The sequence below is a fragment of the Enhydra lutris genome, unplaced genomic scaffold (assembly GCF_002288905.1).
Source record: "Enhydra lutris kenyoni isolate GAN:26980312 unplaced genomic scaffold, ASM228890v2 scaffoldscaffold68, whole genome shotgun sequence".
NCBI classification, from domain to species: domain Eukaryota; kingdom Metazoa; phylum Chordata; class Mammalia; order Carnivora; family Mustelidae; genus Enhydra; species Enhydra lutris.
The window spans coordinates 6,391,629-6,412,021 of record NW_019154152.1 but is presented as its reverse complement, the minus strand read 5'-3'; the positions used below and the strand labels follow the sequence as shown (position 1 = coordinate 6,412,021).

The 20,393-nt window shown below is 44.8% G+C and overlaps 1 protein-coding gene across 1 annotated transcript; it reads right to left on the bottom strand.

The window, feature by feature from the left end:
- Positions 1-1,170: 1,170 nt before the first annotated feature.
- On the bottom strand, positions 1,171-18,917 carry LOC111159268 (ovochymase 2). Its single transcript, XM_022521689.1, has 16 exons — positions 18,830-18,917; positions 16,819-16,928; positions 14,842-14,933; positions 12,829-13,001; positions 12,350-12,445; positions 11,962-12,113; positions 11,117-11,306; positions 9,981-10,004; positions 7,860-7,950; positions 7,616-7,740; positions 6,768-6,908; positions 6,324-6,454; positions 3,581-3,674; positions 2,951-3,082; positions 1,459-1,539; positions 1,171-1,244 (listed from the first exon to the last, which is right to left on the bottom strand). Exons 1-16 carry the CDS (start codon positions 18,915-18,917, stop codon positions 1,171-1,173), a joined length of 1,794 nt encoding a protein of 597 aa, XP_022377397.1.
- Between the last annotated feature and the right edge of the window lie 1,476 nt (positions 18,918-20,393).

Sequence of the window (20,393 nt, the reverse complement as noted above, 5' to 3'; positions counted from 1 at the left end):
AGGCGCTCGCATTTTCTCTTGACAAACTATCAAAATGACAGATGATACAAGTCTCCCTGCCCCTCCTCTGCTTGCTTTGGTCACCATGTTTTCTATGTGGACCAGGCTGTGGCACGTGGATGTCAGTGGATGTCATGGAACAAACACGGGGAAGAGAAGGCCCAGGGCTTCTCGACGCTCACTGGCGTTCATACAGAGCGGGAAACTCACTCACTTTTCTTAGGGACAGATCTCATGAGTCAGACCGCAACGTGGCACACAAGTTAGCCATTTCCACTAAATGAATTGATTTAGACAGGGGTCTTGCTTCTCATGACTGGAAATATTTTGGTGTTGCTTTGAGCAAAATGACAATGATGTCCGTCCCATGCAGCTCTGTATGATGGCTTTTTGGATGTGTCAGCTGGGCTAAGCCACAGCCTTGGGTTATTCTGTTAAATGCCAGTCTAGGTGTTGCTGCAAAGGGATTTTGCAGATGTAATAGAGAAGTCCCTAATCTGTTAACTTTAGGTAAAGAAGATCATCCTGGATGACCTGGGTGGGTCTGACTTAATTAGTTGGAAAGCCCTTAAGAACAGTACCGAGGGGTGCCTGGGTGGCTCAATCATTAAGTGTCTGCCTTAGGCTCAGGTCGTGATCCCAGCGTCCTGGGATCGTGTCCCTCATCAGTCTCCCTGCTCAGCAGGAAGCCTGCTTCTCCTCCTCCCATTACCCCTGCTTGTGTTTCCTCTCTTGCTGTGTCTCTCTGTCAAATAAATAAATAAAATCTTAAAAAAAAAAAAAAAAAAGAGCTGACGCTTCATTGGAGGAAGAGAAAGCAAGTCTGCCCCTGGGGGATAGTATCTTCAACCTGTGCCTATAGAGTTCCAGTGTCCTGTGACCTTCGCTTTCTAACTGTCTGCTGGATGGATTTAATTGCTTGGTCACCCCCCATTCAGCCATATTAGTCAGTTTCTGGTGCATTGGCTTGCTAGCCCTGCTGTAACAAAGTATCATACACCAGATGGTTTAGAAGAACAGACATTTATTGGGTTATGTTCTGAAGGCTGTTGATCTGAGATTGAAGTATTGTAAGGATTGGCTCCTTCTGAGGCTGGTGATGGTGCCTCTCCCCCAGCTTCTGGTGGTTTGCTGGTGACCACTGGTGCTCCTTGTCTTATAGACGATGTGTCACCCAGTCTCCACCTTCCTATTCATTTGACGTTCTCTCTGTGTGGGTGTCTCTCTCCAAATCCAAGTTTCCCCTTTTATAAGGACACCAGTCGTATTGGGTTAAGGCCCACACTAAGGACTCCATTTTAACTTGATTACCTCAGTAAAGACTTTTGCTCCAAATAAAGTCACATTCTGGGGTACTGGAGGTTAGGATTCCAACATATCTTTTTGGTATTCTCTGGTTGAACCCTGGCTGATAGGCTCTGTGGATATTTCTCAGTCACATTCCCCAAAACAGCTTACCAGAAGCACTGTGGTCTTCAGGTAGTACATTCCATGTCTCCAAAAACATCGACTGGTCCTCTGAGCTGGAGATGTTTAAATCTGAGTGTAAGCATACACAATTGCTCAGATCATGCACACAGGGCTAGCGTTTGGGACTTACCAGAAAATTATCATTGTTAGGGTTCATCTAAGTCAGCTGGACTATGGGTATTTTCACTGAAAAGTGCAGAATTTTTTTTTAAAATATTTTATTTATTTATTTGACAGAGAGAGATCTCAAGTAGGCAGAGAGGCAGGCAGAGAGAGGGGGGGAGGAAGCAGGTTCCCTGCTGAGCAAAGAGCCCGATTCGGGGCTCGATCCCAGGATCCTGGGATCATGACCTGAGCCGAAGGCAGAGGCTTTAACCCACTGAGCCACCCAGGCGCCCCAAAAGTGCAGTACTTTAACTGTAACCTGAATTTGCCAGGAGCCGCTGCTTGTCTAACAAGAATGAACAACTTGAGGGACGGACACCTGGCTTTGTAGGGTTTGGGCGGAATGCTCATGGATGTGAGGACCTGGAGGGGGGTTGTGTCATCCGTGTGCCTAGGGAGTGGGGGTTGGTGAAGACATTTCACATTTCTAGGCCTCTGTCATGTGTCACACACTTGCTCGTGGCCACGCACACCTGATCTGATTAATTCTCCCTATATTCTAACAAGGCATGTATTCTTCTCCCAGGGTAAGGCAAAGAAAATGAGTCTCAGGTGACTCTCAGATCACACATCTAATGACAGGCCATGATTCAGACATAGTGTCAGTCCTCGTTCTTCGTGGATTCCACATTTGCAAATTCACCCACTGCATAACGTTTACTTCTAACTCAGAAGGACTGGTGTTTTCATGATCATTCAATGACGTACGCAGAGCAGTGAAAAATTTGAGTCTCCTGAAGCACATGTCCCCAGGTGAGGTCAAACGAGGTGATGCTCTGCCTTCTTTGTTTAGCTCTTATCCTATAAGCAAGTGTCCATTCCGTGGTCTTTTGAGTGCCATGGGGGGTTGTTTGTTTGTTTTTGCATTTCTGTGCTTTTTGTTGGTGATTTTGTGGTTTGAAATGGCCCTAAATGTAACACAGGTCTGCGGTGCCATCTGGTGTTCGTGAGTGCAAGGAGGCCGTGATGTGCTTTGTGGAGAAAATATGCGGGATAGACCAGGTTTGTTCGGGCTGAGCTATAGGGATCCTAGCTGTGAGTTCAGTGTGAATCAATCAAGGAGACATATTGAAGAAGGTGACTTCAAACAGAAACACCCATAAAACCAGAGCCTCCCAGGAACTTAACCCCGTACTTCCCCTCAGAGCCCTGGTTCAGTAGTACTAACTTGGGATTCCCAGTGACTTTATAGAGCCGAGCTCCTGCAAATAACCAGAACTTGCTGTATCCACTCCTGGCCACAGAGGCTGCCCTTTCCTACCACAATATGAGGATGGGAATTGGGACACAAGCACTGATGTCTCAGTCTTCTTACCTGTTTCAGGGATGAAAGACACTGTAGCCTGAAAGCCTCTGAAGGTCACATTTTCATCCGACTGGAAGCTGATGAGCATTACCCCAGAGGAACTCAGCACGGGGTCAGGGGCAACAAAGCCGCACAACCGAGCTGGAAAAGCCCAGACCAGGCAAGGCGCGGTCAAGGGCCCAGTGAACAGACGTGGCATAGGAGAGAAAAAAAGGTTGTCCTTTAGGTAATTGTTGAGAAATAACTTTTTTGGTGGGTGTCCCAATTCGTTTTCAAAATAGAAGGGCAGTTTTCTTCTTTTTAATAGGTATTCAAGTCCAGCAATGCCTCCGTTCTGTGGTTTCCCACACACTTCCGCTGGAAATGCCACCAAGGGAACTGGTTTGAGCCACGGGGCTTAGTTCAGTGGCACTTGCCCTTCCTGACCCCTAGATGCCTCTCTGGTCCTCCCTCCTGCTCTTCTGGCCCCTGACCTCGGAGAAAGGGGAGGGGTCATGGGCGCCCAGGGAAGGAGGGAGAGGGCGCAGGGCAATGAAGGAAGCTGAAGCCACATCCTTTTTATTCCCAAAAAGGATTTGCTCAAATGCAAACCGGTCCAAAATGCAAACCGGGGGAGCCTCGGCTCCAGGGGGCACACACCTATTTCCTCCTGCCCTTCCACATCCCTGTGCACGGTCACGTAGTCAGAAGTGCAGTCCCCGCTTTCCTCTACTTCCAGACTCTGAAAGGAAAGCTGACAAGACTCCGTGTTACATCCAGAGCAAATTATATGAGCGAATGACCTGATTTTGGGTAAGCAGAGAAATTTGGATTGCTCAACTTGCTTTGGGATGGAAATGGGGCGTTGATGAGTAGGTTAAATTACTTAGGAAAATGGGCTATACTACAGACTGCTCCACTCCAGGCACATCTCAGCTACCAAATATGGGCCAGGCCGACACAAGGGTGGGGGAAAAGGACATCTGGGTGGCTCGGTTGGTTGAGCGGCTGCCTTTGGCTCAGGTCATGATCCAGGAGTCCTGGGATTAAGTCCCATATCAGGCTCCCTGCTTAGTGAGGAATCTGCTTTTCCCTCTGACCCTACCCCCTCTTGTATACTCTCTCTATCTCAAAAAAACAAAAATTTATATATATATATATATATACACTTATAAATTATATAAATTATATTTATATTATATATAATATAATATATTTATAAATTATATAATTTATATTTCATATATATGATATCATATATATCATTAAATTATACACACACACATACACATATATATATATATATATATATATATATATATATATATATATAAAGGGTGGAGAAAAGCGTAAATATTTGAGCTCCCTAGCCCCCTCCCCGAGGAGCAAACAAACAGTAAAGAACAATCTGAACAATTTGCTAGCATCTGGGGCCTTTAATTGACTGAAGGGAGGAGCAGTGGGAGATAGGGCTGATGAGGTAGAAATTTGGATTTTAAACACACAAATGCTGGGGATTCAATGGCGCTTGAACACTTGGCAAGAGACACAGAGGGCTGCGTGGAGGGGACAACATGGAGGTAAACGGTTACTAGTGGTGAATGTGGGCAAAGGGTAAGGAAAGGGTCAGAAACAGGGTTCATTCAAGCATTTTGAAACACTTACTTCGATGCTTTCTGGAAATAGGCCCTTTTCTCTCGAGTCAAATGGTATGTACATAGTTATTACTTGTAGTCCTAATTTACCAATTCCTCTTGGAGGGGTCCTGCAGGACGATGCTGTCACTGCAGGGGTAACAGCATCACGTCACTGATCAGTACACACGGATCGAATGGGTGGTCTTGAATCCCTTCTAGCTCTGAGACATTCAGATTTTCAATGAAATTTTGTCTTCTTCCTCCTTCCAGAAATCCACTCATAGTTCAACTTCTTTGCTCCATCACTCATCACAAAGCTTCCCTTAATTCTGCTTCCTCCTGAAATTTTCTGTTTTGACTGTTTGGGTTCCAGAAGCTTTGAGGAAGAGGAGATCTACACGTTTCTTTCCTCTGTGTCTTCTCCTACTCATCAGTAAAACCTGCGAGATCTTGTTCCTGCTCCGAACATCAGACTGGCTGTTCCAGGTGCTTCCTCTCCCACCTGCCCTCCATTGCTCAACTGTCAACCCAAGTATTTTACCTTTTTGCTGGGGGATGAGCTGCTGCTCAGTAAATGTTCAAATGCTGAGTCCTCCTCCTTAAACTCACTTTCTGTGGGGAATCCAAACTGTAGGCCACACCTCTGCATGTTTGCTTGTTTTGTGTTCTTTTTTTTTTTTTTTAATTTTATTTATTTATTTGACAGACAGAAATCACAAGCAGGCAGAGAAGCAGGCAGAGAGAGAGCAGGGGGGACGCAGGCTCCCTGCTGAGCAGAGAGCCCAATGCGGGGCTCGATCCTAGGACCCTGAGATCATGACCTGAGCCGAAGGCAGAGGCTTAACCCACTGAGTCACCCAGGCGCCCCTTGTTTTGTGTTTTAAATGAAAGCCTCCATTCTCTGGACTGTCCTAACTCCACACCTGCTCCTGAGCCTCAGGCTTCTGTTTGCCTTTTAAATATATGAGAAACTGGAGGTCTTGTCCATCCTTGCTCCTCCCCCTTTGTTTTTTACCTTTTCTCTCCTTCATATCCTCTCTTGCTTTCAATGATCATTTTAAGAGAAAGAATTCTCAATGTCTATGTCTAGCCTCATCCTGATTGCAGTCTTACCTTCAAGCACCAGGTGGCGTCGTCTCTGCCGATGGCCCGCCAGTGCTTAATGAACAAACAAGTGGCCACAAACGCTACTAAGCAAATGCGGAGTAAACTCTGCCTCCTGACATTGAAAACTCTCTGTTCTTGGAGTTCAGCCTCACCTTCTATGGCCCCTCTTCTACGGACCCTCTGACACCTGCCCTTCCCTCAATCTGGTCTACATTGGCTCCTCCGTGCTTGCTCTGTTCCCTATGCATGGAAAGCTTGATGTTTGGGGCTTTATTAGCATTGACTTTTGATAGCCATTACTTACAAAGCGTTTTGTTAGCAGTTTACTGAATAAAGAAGAAATGCTTGTTTCTAGAAGGGACTAGAAACTGATTAAACCTGTTTCCGGGTACAGATGAAAGACGCCCACCAACAGAAGTAAAGCACGCTATTGCCATCTAGTGGTAAACGTGGGTAGTTACCGGGAGAATGGGCTGGTCTGTATTCAATGCCTGTAATAGAGAGCCTTGTATGGCAGGGACCAGGGATATAGCAGTGAATAAACCCGATTTAAAAACACACACGCAACCCACAGAAACACGCACAAACACAACAAACCTCTTCCCTCATGATTTCTGTGGGGATACCTGAGCAAAGTCAAGGGTAACCAGAGTCAGTACCTTAATTAGGTAGCGTCTGGGGGCTTGAAAAACCCAATTACAGCTGGCCATGTCACTATAGTCTTCAGGATAGTGGAGACTCTGTATGAGGCCTTCTTCAAAAAGGACAGTAAAGGAACTGCAACCTGAATCTGAAACACAAGGGGAAACGTCCCAACGATGGCATGACTCAAGCAAAGAAGAATCCTCTCCATGCTCCCTCCTGTCTCCCACAAAATGACGCAGGCACTGACCCTCTCAGGTGGAGCCAGCATGAAGGAAGATATCTGCGAGCTGACTTTCCAGGACTCATTCAGCCCTCCCAGCTGATGTGCGACAAACACAAGTTAGCAGGACTGTGGAAGGAGCTCTCCCTGGCCTCGGGGTCCCCGCTCCTAGTTTCTACAGGGCCTCAGACCTCTCTAGATGGCCTGGATAGTGTGGGATAAAAGTAAGTGGTCTTACCAGGCAGGTAGTTTGGTTTCAGAGCCTTATAGGTGAGGTTAAACCCAGCTGCCTGATCTGTGGCATCAGAGATGAAATTCAGCCGTAGGGAGTTGGAGCCGACAAGAACGGACGAAGCGAGGCTCTTCCCACAGAACTTCCCTGCAGCACCAGAAGCGAGAGTCTTGGTTCAGAGTCTAGGAAACACTACCCGTTAGGGGACTCAAGGAGACCTAGACTTGTCATGGTAGGACTGGATTGTCTAAGCCAGGGTTTCTCAACCTTGGTACCACTGACATCCTTGAACCAGAACATTCTTGGTGTTCAGACTGTGTTGCGCATTATGGGAGGTTTCACAGCTCCCCTGGTCTCTGCTCGCCAGATGTCAGTAATACTCCGTCTAGTCATGATGACCAGAAACGCTCTGAGACATTGCCAAGTATCTCCTGGGGGGCAAAATCCCCACCCGTCAGGAACCACAGAAAACTCCTCCATCTCTGTTTCTTGCCTTAGTGACATTTGCCCCTACGCATGGTTTCCCATTGGTGCTTTCCTTCTTAGCTGGACGATGCAGTCCAGGTCATTTGCATGCCTGGGAAAGCAACATTCTCCCTGTGATGTGTCTGTATTTTACCCCTGAGGGGCTCCAGGCCTGGCACATGAATCTAGGAAGTCCAGTTCCACGGAAAGCAGATGCAGCGAACGAAATGGCTCAGCTTCAGTTCCTTTCTACTGTCCATCCCGAGTCTCAGACTTGGAGACAGGCAGCGCGGTGTTTAGAAATGCCTCAGGGCCAGACGTACGGCATGCATGTCCCATGAAGCCCTCCCAGCACAAGCGTCCATTTGACAATGCGAAAATCTGCTCACCCATAAGTCTGTCGTCTGTGGAAGAGATGGAGAGGTAACTATGGTGACAAGACTCTGCATCCAAGTGGGAAACACCGAGCAGCACGTGCATTTTCTCTGGGGCCAGCAGCGTCCAGACACACCGTCTGCGGGCAGATCCGTGAAGAGTGTCATTGCTAGACAGAAAGTGGCTGTCATGGGCACAGACTGGGCACAGTCAGACTGGAGGCGGCGGTTGGGGGAGGGATGGCAGGGGGCTACTTACTGCTGGCTCTCATAATGCAGGAAGGGGCTTTCCGGGAAGTGCAGCTCGCCCTCAGACTCACGGAGCACACGACCCTGCTCGCTGCATGGGGCTGGGAGAGAGAGCCGTGAGAAGCAGGGTGACAGTGGGGGCTAGCCTTCCAGAACCCGGCAGACACTGGCACCGCCTGGTTCTTCGATACGCATGCTTCCTCTTTCGTGAAATCTTTCCCTGCCGTGGCTTCTGCCATGCCTTATTCCTTCTGGTCTTTTTAGATCCTGCTTAACCTTCAGATTCGACGATTTCCTTTCCTTCACTATTCTTTCTCTGGCATCATAACTCGATTCTGTACATACATGTATTTCATTTCCCAGGTTCTATCCTTTGCTTTCATCTCTCTCTGCACAAGGCCTCTGATGGGTCTCATTCCTACCCTGAGTTTCAACCATTATTCTACTCTGCTGAGCTTCAGACGTGGTTTTTCAACCATCTCCTAGATATCCCCTTAACTTGCTACAAATGGTCTGCAAAACTGCTTCCCCTTCTGATTAGATTACTTAAAAAAAAAAAAAGAGAGATTTTTTTTTTTTAATTTTAGAGAGACAGTGTGTGTGAGCAGGGGGAGGGGCAGAGGGAGAGAGAGAGAAACTCAAGTGGATTCCAACTCTGAGATCACCCCCTGAGCTGAAATCAAGAGTCGATACTCAACCAGCTGCACCGCCCAAGTGCCTCCTGATTAGATTACCTCTTTTCTTTTTTTAAGATTTTATTTATTTATTTGACAGGCAGAGATCACAAGTAGGCAGAGAGGCAGGCAGAGAGAGAGGAGGAAGCAGGCTCCCTGCTGAGCAGAGAACCCGATGTGGAGCTCAATCCCAGGACCCTGGGATCATGACCTGAGCCAAAGGCAGAGGCTTTAACCCACTGAGCCACCCAGGCGTCCCTGAATAGATATGCCCTTTGCTTTATCCCTCATGCTCGAAACTTTGGTACCATCCTTGGTTCCTCCCTGTCCCTCCTCACCCTTCAATAAAGTGACTACCGGGTTCCCCTTCCTCTTGTTTCTAGTCCCATCCTTTCATCCTCTGGCGCTTGTCCTAGGTCTCTGGCACTCATCCAGGCGCAGCCATCCTGCCCCTACCCGCTGTTCTTATACCACCAGAGTATTGCCCTGATCTAGTTCTCTAATTCATCAACTTCCTGTTGCTGAATAAATCCAGACTTTTTTGACAGGCATCGAAAGTTTCCACCACTTGGTCTCAATTTATTTTTGAATCTCCCTCATCGAACCCCATCATACACACCCCCACTTCAGCTGCTCTGACTGAGGCACTGGTGTCTTTACCCACTGCATTTGCAGATCTTCATCCTTTAGTATCGTCTTTCCACAAAGATGATTCCTTGAGCTGCAATATTTTTCTTTATGTTTATCCTGTTTCCACCTAACAATATTCTACTTGTTCTTTGTGGGGTGTTTTGTTTTGTTTTGTTTTGTTTGCATGTGTATGACTTAGCTTAAAAGGTGTCTGTGCTCCAAAGCCACCTCTGGCTTTTATCCCCAGCCACTCACTCCTCTAGTTCTCGGGGTACTTCCGCCTCCATGATTCTTTGTAGATGATTCCACAGACTCACAGCCCACTGAAGATTTGAGCTAAAGCTGCCTTAGAGACACTCTGGTCCAGAGTCTTCTCTTGATGGATGAGGAAACTGAGGTCCAGAGGTAGGAAAGAGCTTTCCCAAAGTTACAGAGCAGATTCATTGCAGACTTGCCACGTAACCCTGGGGGAGACTCTTCTGTATCCACGTGGACACTTCCGCGTAAGGCGTGTAGCTCACTGGGCACATCTGCACCACCTCACTTCCCTGCCCCAGAGTCCCTGACACAAAGCTAGGATTTGGCAAATGTTTGCTGAGGTGAGATGCAGCTCTCAAGAAGTGAAATGGGAGGAAACCAAGGCTCCTTCTGGGCGATGGCCTGCCCCGACTGCCCCGAATGGCTGTGGGTGCCCCAAGTGTGGGTAGCTTTATACCCAGTTAGCAGAGAGAGCTCTAGCAAAGACTTGATTATAAAGGGAGCCTATATTCAGAAATACTAGATATTACCTCCTGCTCCTCGTGGAGCAGTTTGTGAGCGATACCCACCTCTGGAGCTCTTTCTCCGCTTCCCTAGGGACGAAAAAGAGAGATGCTGGTCAGGGTCTGTGTGTGGTATCCTGCACAGCATTTCAAGAAGTTATCAAAATGCCTGGCTCCAAAGTACAGACATTCTTAAGGCAATATGCAACTGAAGAAAATCTAGTCTGTGGAAAAAACAGAAGGGGTGAATTGACAAAGTAGGACAGTGGCCTTGGTGTTTTAATGAAATTTCACTCTGTTTATTAAGCGGGCTGATTAAAAAACAGGCCATGATTAGCTTGGAGGTTATACAGAGAAAGAGGTTCTCTGGTCTACTTCTCTCCTTGTTCATGAGAAGGGAGGCTGGAGATGGAAATAAGTGACCCACAGCCACGAGAGAGTTGCTGGTGGATCTACAACTGGAGGGCTTGGAAGCCCGCCACAGGACCATACCCTTGAAAACAGACCCAAGTTCTTATTGAATGAATTTGCATTAACCCCTTTGGGACAGAATAGAAGGCCTATTGATGCTGAAAGCTACCAGTTAGAAAACAATGAAGTTAGCTTTGGAGGCAGAAAGGATGTTTCAGTTAACTCCCTGGTCAGTCTAGTAAACGGGTTTATACAGACCCTGACCTCTTCAGACTCATGGAACACAGATCTGTGCCAGACCTTCTCAACCATGGCATTACTCACATTTTGGGCTGGATCATTCTCTGTCATGAGTGCCATCCTGTGCGTTGTGGATGCTTAGCAACAGCCCTAGCTCCTACCCACCAGATGCCAGTGGCACCCCTCCCCTCCATGGTGACAACAAAAAATGTCTCCATTGTCCTCTGGGACGCCAGAATTTCCACTGATTCATAACTTACTAAATCTTGCTAGCACAGTTGAGAAGTGATGGAAAACACATCACCAACTGATAGTTTCAACTAAAGGCAAATTTGACGGAGCCTAGGATGGACGGAATCGTGTTTCTTTGAATAAGTATCTGCTACACTACATACCATATTCTACTGTTTTAAATCTTGTAAACGTCAGGGTTCTCACATGCCGCACTAAACACAGAAGCAGGGCCTGTCTGCTCAGTGGTCCTGACTTGCCGGGTCTGCTGACCTCCTCGCCGGCCCTGGCGTCCCGACCTTGTGTGCTGGTGTTATTACCCGTTCGGATGTGTTTGTGGATCCAGGGAAGCACTTTTCTAAGATCTGTGAAGATCCCAGGGGATCCTTGTTCATCTTTCCGCATGTTGTTTCTCCAGCCACGGCCACAGCCTAAACCCCAGGAAGTCACACCGGCCAGAGTCCAAGTCCCCTCCTTGTTCCGGCACATGAGGGAACCTCCTGAATCTCCCTGGAAGGGGGGAAAACCTCTCTTACCATCACTGTCTGGTCTGTGCTCACTCTTTCCCCCACAAAGAAGCTAGATGAGGATCAATGACACCTCTTCACTTCTAATGATTAGGACTCAGGGGCCCAGGAGAATAGCCCAGCACAATTCACATTAAATCCTCAAATATCCCTGGAGCCCACCAGTTCCCCCTCTTTCTTCCCCATCCTCAGGGGATGTTTGTTTCATCAAACATCAGACTTTCTTCCTACTCCTATCTCATCCTACAGACTCAGAAAAGCCTTGCCCAGTGGTAAAACTGATCTCTGGTCTTGCTCAGCAAGAGGAATGGAAGGAAAGGAAAGTCCCCATTACCCACCAATTAGAAACCTCTAAAAGGGAAAAAGCCAGCCAGCCTTCAGGGATACAGAACCCTAAGCTCACTGTTGGCATTATCTCTTGTTATCTGGTCTTTTGGAAAAAATAGAAGACCTCCTCTGAGTCCACACTCCCTGGTAAAAACAGGTTGTATAAACTGTTCCTTATTTTGACTTGACTTCCCTTGTCGCTCCTGACCCTTCTTTCTAGAGTCCAGTCTTACTTACAGCCTTCTTTTAGCCTGTCCCCTGATGACAAAGCTGAGGGAAGCCCTTCCTGGGACATTTCCATTCCCACCTACCTGACAGGCATCTCCCCCGCCATCTGGGAAACCTGTGCAGAGAAAGGTGCGCCCACTGACACGTTTCTTTAGGGTTAACAGAGCTGCCATACACTCGTCCTGGGTCAAAATAGGCAGGTTGACTTCCTGTAAGACTTTCGAGAGAACGCCATCTAGAAAACACAGAGGTGAGAGGACCAGCAAGGCACCCTCGCCCTTCCTGAGTTGAAGATGCCCCACGCAGGTTTGTATCTTTCGGAAAGACCTGAAATTCTAAGGACAGTGGATACTCTCTTTTAAAAATGTTTACACAATTGTTGTTTAGAAAATAGATGAAAACTGTATTTTCTGATTACCCATCAGAAAGTTCTAACATCTGATTAAGAGAATGTGGCACAGAAGTGTTTACCTTCAGCCGAGCGGCCCCAACCTGCAGTTGTACAAATAAATCCAGCCTCAAATCGTTCCTTCGGCTCTGGAAGACACATGGGCCCCACAAACTGGCCTGAAGAGAAAGAGCAGGCAGGTCTTGTCGCATCCACAAAGCACAGGGCACCCTAAGCCACTCGCCAATTGACATCTAGATGGTTCCCCAAAGATCTCGTGAGAGTTGTGTTATCTGTGCTTCCAGGGGTCACTTATCAGACAAAGAAAGACCCTGTCCTGACTCCACATAATCCTATATCTGAGGCCACAAACAAAAAGGATTTCACTCAGGGGACCCTCCACCCCAAATCCATCTTGAAGTGCATAGCCCGGAACTGTTGGATGTACGTAAGTGTTGGAAGTGTTGGACTTTACGTAACATACGTTGTAGGGAATGTGCTATGGAGCAGAAGTTATAAGGAACATGGGATAGATGATACACAGTGAGCCTCAAATGTTTACCAAAATGGAAGGCACCATCCATCTTCAAAAGAGCAATATCATAGTCCATTGGCTTCTTGATGGAGAAATAGGGGTGTATGATGATGGTTTCGATGGTGAGCGTTTGCTCCCATGGCTCTATATGGCTCAAGTCATATTCTCCAGCAGTGACATTCAAAGTTGTTACACTATTTCTATGAATAGGAAGCAGTAAAATGAATAAATTTCATTTAGCCTCTGAGAACTCTTGTAATGGTTGACAATCTGGCCTCTTTAAAATGACATGGATGGATAATGTGGATGTGAGGATGCTGAACAGAGAAAGTGAGAATGATTCCATCACTACTAATAAAAATGCGAAGGTTCCCAATTTAAGTGGGGGGGGCTAATCAAGATTGGCCTCAAATGGAACCAAGAATATGATAAATCAAATACTTTGCAGTGTTATCCATAAAACGTCTAAAAATGCACATATATTGTAACTCAGGGGTTACTCAGCTATAATGGATTTTATTCAGCTACCCTAGGTAGTTGGCCAGGTCTCAGTATCAGTGATTCTCTGAGAATGATTTGTGATCCCTCCTAAGTAGGCTACTTTAGTGTCAGAGATCTAATGCTTAATGTATATTATGAAAAACATAATGGCCTCATAACTCTGATACATCAGAGATCGTGCACGCTCAAGGCTTGGGACTGATTAAAACAATGAGAGGTAGGGATCTTCTCCTTACCTCCTTTACCTTTGTACTTTAGAGACGTGGTGTGAGATGGGAAAGACCATTCTATTTCCCTTCATCTTGTAGCAAAGTTATCTGAAAGGAACTTGGTAGGATGCATTGAGGTGGATTAAGAACTTCGAGTTTACTCTCTTTGGGGACCCCTCATTCCCCAAAGAGATGATTTTATACAGAACTGGAAAGGGCATCCTTTTCTGTTGGTATATTTCCTTGACTCTTGGCTACATTGGGTACCTAACCTAATACACAGCATCTCCTTAGCCTAATCCCTTGGCACACTGCAGTGAAATTATCAGCTGACTCTTCTATGGACTGTTAACTCTCTGTGGGGGGCAGGAATGACATCTTACTTATCTTTGTATCCTTGGTACCCACCAAAGTGTCTAGCATCAAGTAAATACCCAGGGAATGTTTGCAGCCTTGAGAGGAAAGAGGGCAAATATGGGACATGATCTTGATTGCGGCCTGGTGACTACCAAGAACACTAACAGTACAATGTTTAGAGCACACAGGAAATTGGATAAAGGATGGAAGTTGTTAGGCTGAAGCTCAGCGAGGCAGGACCAGTAGGAAAGCAGACGTGGGAGCCTACTTCTCGTTTTATTGGCCTCCCTGTGTTTTCTTTTATCATTTTTTTTCTCCAAAATTTTATTTAAATTCTAGTTAGCTAGCATAGAGTATAATATTGGTTTCAGGAGTAGAATTCAGCTCTTTTATCAATTTTTTAAAGATGTATAATGAAAGATTTTTTTTTCACTGAAATTTAAGAGAGAATTTTCACAAGTGTATCTTGGTCACACTTGTTTTCACTTAGATATTATTCTTTAATTACTTCCAGTCATATTTAAGTAAACAAAGTATTCTACTCTTGCAAACAAAGTATGTTTTCTACTGAGTTGAGAATCCTTTGGTCATGTCACTGAGCCCTGTTTGTGTTATGCATTTCTGTTATGTTCCTGTGCTAAAGTATACATCACACATTTCCATGTTTTGTTTTGTTTTTTAAAGATTTTATTTATTTATTTGTCAGAGAGAGAGAGAGGGAGAGAGAGCAAGCACACGCAGACAGAATGGCAGGCAGAGGCAGAGGGAGAAGCAGGCTCCCTGATGAGCAAGGAGCCCGATGTGGGACTCGATCCCAGGACGCTGGGATCATGACCTGAGCCGAAGGCAGCTGCTTAACCAACTGAGCCACCCAGGCATCCCACATTTCCATGTTTTAATAGAGTTATTGCTGCTGACTGCAAAGGAGAAGGAGGGTAGTCTGGCGTTCATCCATGAGCTAGGCCTTCCCTACCTGTTTGCAACGCAGTGAGCAGCCGTGATCACCCACTGTGCAGAGATGATGGTCCCACCACAGATGTGCTTCTGCCTTCGTTTCAGGGACACCTAAATTGCAAAGAGCCTAAGTGGGAGCAAGTAAATGCCTTGGGACCACCCTCCCCGCCCCAAAACTGGAGACTGAACATATTCTGGAAAATAGACCCAGATGTCTTAGAAATATTAGAAATTGTGGACTGTGAAGGAGTAAAACCCAACCCATGACAGCTCAGAAGGAAAAGCAGTGTTGGAACCAGAACATTCCCAACCCCGGTCTGTAGGAGAGGTGGTTAATTTGAGATGGTTGGCTATAAGGGTTTAATAGAGTTGATAGTAAAAACTGTTGGTATTTATTTATTTTCATAAAACTATTGACCCAGACTGTTACGCTAGCAATATAAACAATTTCTGTGAATGAAGAGAAAGAAAGGGAAGTATAAGATATAGCAGAGTCCAGAAAAACAGGTTTGGGAGAAAAACAGCAGAAGACTGAGGAAATCTTTCCACACATGCTCCAATTCCTTGAAGCCTCTTAGAGAAATAGTCAGTACCTATAATTTTCTCAGGCTTTTAACTATTTGACCTCTATCACTGCTTCAAGCCTATTTTTAATCTGCTTCTACCAATTACTTTCTTTTTTACTTTTTTTAAAAAAAGATTTTATTTATTTATTTGACAGAGAGAGAGAGAGAGAACAGCAGGGGGAGTATCAGGCAGAGGGAGAGGGAGAAGCAGATGCTCCACTGAGCAGGGAGCCCACATGGACCTCAATCCCAGCACCCCGGGATCACAGCCTGAGCCAAAGGTAGCCGCTACCCAGGTGTCCCTACCAATTACTTTCTATCTCTGGTTTATCTCTGGTTTATCCTGTTTATCCTGTTCATTATATTTGACTCTAAAATGCTTTCAAGGTACAAGTAAATGTTTTCGATTCCATTGTCAGAATTAGAAAAGAAGACATTTATTAGAATTGTCACTTTTTGACCAAAAATTATTCAATGAACAATTGAAAAAATTTTAATAAAGAGAAAAAGTAAGTAAAATTACTGACTCCGACTTGAATATGAACTTCTAAATTGATTAGTCAACCAGTTGACCAAATAAGCAACTGATCAATTAACTCTTCAACCAAGTAATTAATTCATCAGTCAATCAAATGACAATGACTCAACCACTGAGTCAAACTAAACATAAATTCAATCAACCAGCCATTACTAAATATCCACCGACCAAAAATTAATGTGACTGACTTAAAGTAAAAGTAAGGAGCTATTACTCACAAAATTAAGAGCCAAGAAAACAACATGGCTCCCAGGATAAAGAAAGTTGGGAGAATTTCAAAGACAGTAAATGGGACCACCATAGGCTAGGGACAGATGCACAAAGGCATTCTGATGACATGTGAAGACCAGGAGGTTAGATTGAGAGAAAATTCTTAGGATATCAGCTAAGGAGGCTGTATTATTAGGATATATTGGGATATATCTAAGGAGGCAGTATTCTTCACGATTGCCTAAGAGGTCCTATGGTACAGGTATAAATCTCCAAACAGAAAGTAGTTGTATGGATATGACACCTTTGACTTTCCTGGTCATCTTTAACTATAATGAGGTTATTATATTTGTTGAATCAGAGAATTGTTTTTTTTTTTAATTGTAAATTTATGGGTTTTTTAGTTTATTGAAGTGGGATTTTTGTCTTAGGGGCTGAAAGTTTGGGGTGGCATTTCCAGTTTGGGTGGCAAGTCAATAGTGCATGTAATTATCCTGAGTATACGTTTTCTGGAACTCAACGGACAGACATCATGAGGGACTTGGATCCTGGAACACTCATGAGATCTCTGCTGATGAGTTAGGCAGAAAGGAGTATACTAATGAGTAACATGTGTTTCTGGGACATCGATTCCTGAGAAAGCTCACAGTCTACCCTCCAGAGAATGTTCCCTGAGACTCACCTGCCAGGGGTAGGAACCCTTTTCTACTTGGCTTCCCCCAACAATGCGACTGAAAATGCTAAGGTAATTCCAAGGCTGTGCCTTCACCAAACTCCGCCCACAAGTGGGAGCTGGGAATGAGAGAAGACAAAAATTTAGTGATTAGGTAGCTCCTAGAACTGAGGGATACAGGAAACTTTCCTGAGCACAAAAAAAAACCCTGCAGGACATGGCGCATGTGAAAAGATTACAACACGGCTTTGTGTTAACTATGGGATTTGCTGTGATTTGTAGAACGTGGGATTGTTCGGCTTTTGTGACCGAGAACAGGTATATCACGAAGTCTTTCTACTTTTCCGATATAAAGATTAAGAGCCTCAGAGGTAGACCTCCACTGGGTCAACAGGAATGTAGCCCCTTTGATTCTGAGCCATCCGGCCCCTTAGGGACTCCTCACTGTGCTTCTGTGCATTTATCACGTGCCTTTGTGGTTATTTCTGTGTCTTTCAACCCAACTAAACTGTGGGCTTCTCAGAGATAGGAACTTAATCCCAGAAATATCTAAATTCAAAATATCGAGAACAGTCCATGATGCATAGAAGCTGCTCGGTTAATTGGTGAAGCAGGTGATGCCACACTCTGCCTTGGACTGTGACTGTGTGTCTGTCTTCTCTGCTCCTCCCAGGGGACTGAGTCTGAGGCCGTGGTCCATGCTACCCGGCACACAGTCAGATATTCATTCTCTGTGGAAGTAGAAAGTGACAGGTTGCTCAAGAACAGTGGAGTGGAGAGAAGACCGTGCCTCAACTCACACACCAGGCCTGTACTTGGCCAGGCAACGGGCCTCTCCTTTTTGTGGAGAGGACTCTATCCCTGAAACAGTTGCCTTTACTTATTTAACTTCAGTGGTTTTTTTGACTCCTCAACTAGCAGATGAGCTGGATTATCCCTCATCCTTATCCTTATCCCTTATCCCTCAGCTTAGGCATCACCTCAACTGAGAAGTCTTCCTTGATTTCCTCAGGCTGTGTTAAGTGTCTCTCCCATACTGTGTAGTGCTCCTTCCTCCCTGCTTTTATAGCTTGTGCCGTGCAGCGTTGTGATAATGAGTAGTTTGTCTGCCTCTGTACTACACAAGGGGAAAAAATACCTTATGTTTTATTCATCTCTGTATTTCCAAGGTTTCGGATAATTCCTAGCATATAGTAGACGCTTAGAAAAGTTGGACGGATGAACGATTTTTTTTTTTTTGGAGAACATATCCTGGAGAGCATAGCTATTTAGATTCATATGTTAAAATACACAGAGCTCTTACAAATAACTTCTCATTTAATCCTCTTTCTCTGCCTCTGAATCAAGCACTGTTGTCCCTGCACTACAGATGAGAAAATGAAGAATCGAAGAAACGCACAGCTAGTGAACGGCAAAGAATGGATATGACACTGGCTCTTTTGATTGAATCAAAAGCTTATTTTCTAACAGTTTCAGTTGAATGAATCATAAATAAATTAGACACAAAACTTACAATTTCCCAAACTCACTGAAGCAAAAATAGAAAACAGGATGGTTCTTGGGGCTGACACAATTCCGACTATGGAGAAGCCTGCCAAGAACTGTTCTCACCTTATGTTACTGGAGGGAAAAAAAGACCATTCATAATAAACCTCAGTAAATATACTTCATATTTCCCAGTAAGATCATTTTCCAAAAGATTACAAATGCTTTCAAATACATGTTGATTTCCAGAATTTGCTCATGCAAAAGGATTGTGTAATGTGTCCTAATGAGTGAATAACCCCAGTTTTCTCCAGATCAATGCCATTTGTGCAAGTTGTTCATTCCATGAACGTTTTATGCAGTTTCATATGCCGATTGCAGGAGACAAGTCCAAAATAATTACATGAAAAACAGATCCCCAAAATATATCTGCTTCTGTTTTCCCAAAGGCACATTGAATAGAGTAATGATGCCCATTGCCAACAAAGGTTATTCCTTCTGATGAAGGTAGTTACAGAGTTCATTTGGAACTTACCTTTGGGGAGAGGGAGAATTGCAGGTTTACCTTGTTCCAAACAGAGCATTCCAAGTAGTAAAAACAGCTTATTCTTGTTCAGAGGCATTTTGAGACTCAGAGTTTTTCCTAGAACTTTTAGACTAAAGAAAAAACCACATAGAAAACCTGTGAGACCAGTAAGAAGCCAATTTAAAAGAAAGTTATTTATTAACCAAGACTTGAGTCATTCAACCATGACCATATGATGTTTCTGAATGTGGTTTCTTGCAAAAATCTCTGCAAAATGTGGGGAGTCAACCACAGAAGCATAATCTTGATCAAGCAATATTACATGTCCCATTACACCCACATCAATATGTTTCTTCCCTCAAAGTATATTGGCTAGCCAAGTAGTTGGTGTCTAAAGTTTCATCTGCAAATATTACTTGCTTCTTAGTATGTAAGTTACCACTGTCTACAAGAGGACTGAATATCAAAGTTGTCCTTGTTTACAAGGTTATGCTACATGTTTGCCAACAACTCATCAGAATATGGGAGGAGAAGAAAGATAATTTGATAGCACACTCAGGAAATCAAGCTACCAGACAATCATTTAGGATACTGTCTGTAGGGGCATTTGCGAATCTACATTTTCTCATCATTTTTTTATATTTATAGAAGGCAAACACGAAATCCCCTTCACCTCTACACTTGGTAGACAACGTGGCACAGGGAGGTGGCTCTGATTATGTGCAAGTCTTTCCCTTCTTTGGCTGAGTTCTTGGCACATGGTCAGTGCGGGGGAAACACGTGTGGATTCACCAATCCCATCTATGCCCACAGAGGAACATGAGATTTTTCTGCCAACTTTTGCAGATTATCTGCCCCAAAGAGCAAATGTCAAACCAGAAGCCTTTACCTTCCTTGTGACAACTTTTGTCCTTGTACAAAATAAATCGATAAAAATACATCTCATGCAGGGGCACCTTGGTGGCACAGTGGGTTAAGCATCTGACTCTTGGTTTCGACTCAGGTCATGATCACGGGGTCGTGAGATTGAGCCCCATGGGCTCTAAACAGAGGGGGGAGTCTGTTTGGGACTCTCTCTTTTTCTGTTCCTCCCCCTGCTCGTGCTCTCTCTCTCTCTCTCAAATAAATAAATAAATCTTTAGAAAATACATTGCGTGCAAATAAAATAAATGGAGAACAAAAAAGGAAGGACATGCAAACCTCCAACTGAGGCATTTTCACAAATACTTTAATCCAGAAGCTGGAAAATTTTGGCCATTGGTTTGGGGACTCGTATCAACCATAAGAGGTAATCAATCAAAGTCTAAACAAAAATGAAGATCTCCATCTTTTTTTTGACAACAAGGGATCTTGCAGTTCCTATTATTTTTATCAATCACTTTCCAGGGCACTTTTACTAAGAATATGGCCTTCTTGGCTTTAAGTCATTATATTTTGTCTGTTCATTGTGTAATACCCATGTGAAAGTTGCAGGAAGACTTAGATTTGCCTGGGAGGCACGAGGGTTGATGAGCCCCAAGTAGGTATGGAGACTCCTCTAAACCTCAGAGCCTTTCGAGCTTTCAACCTCCTG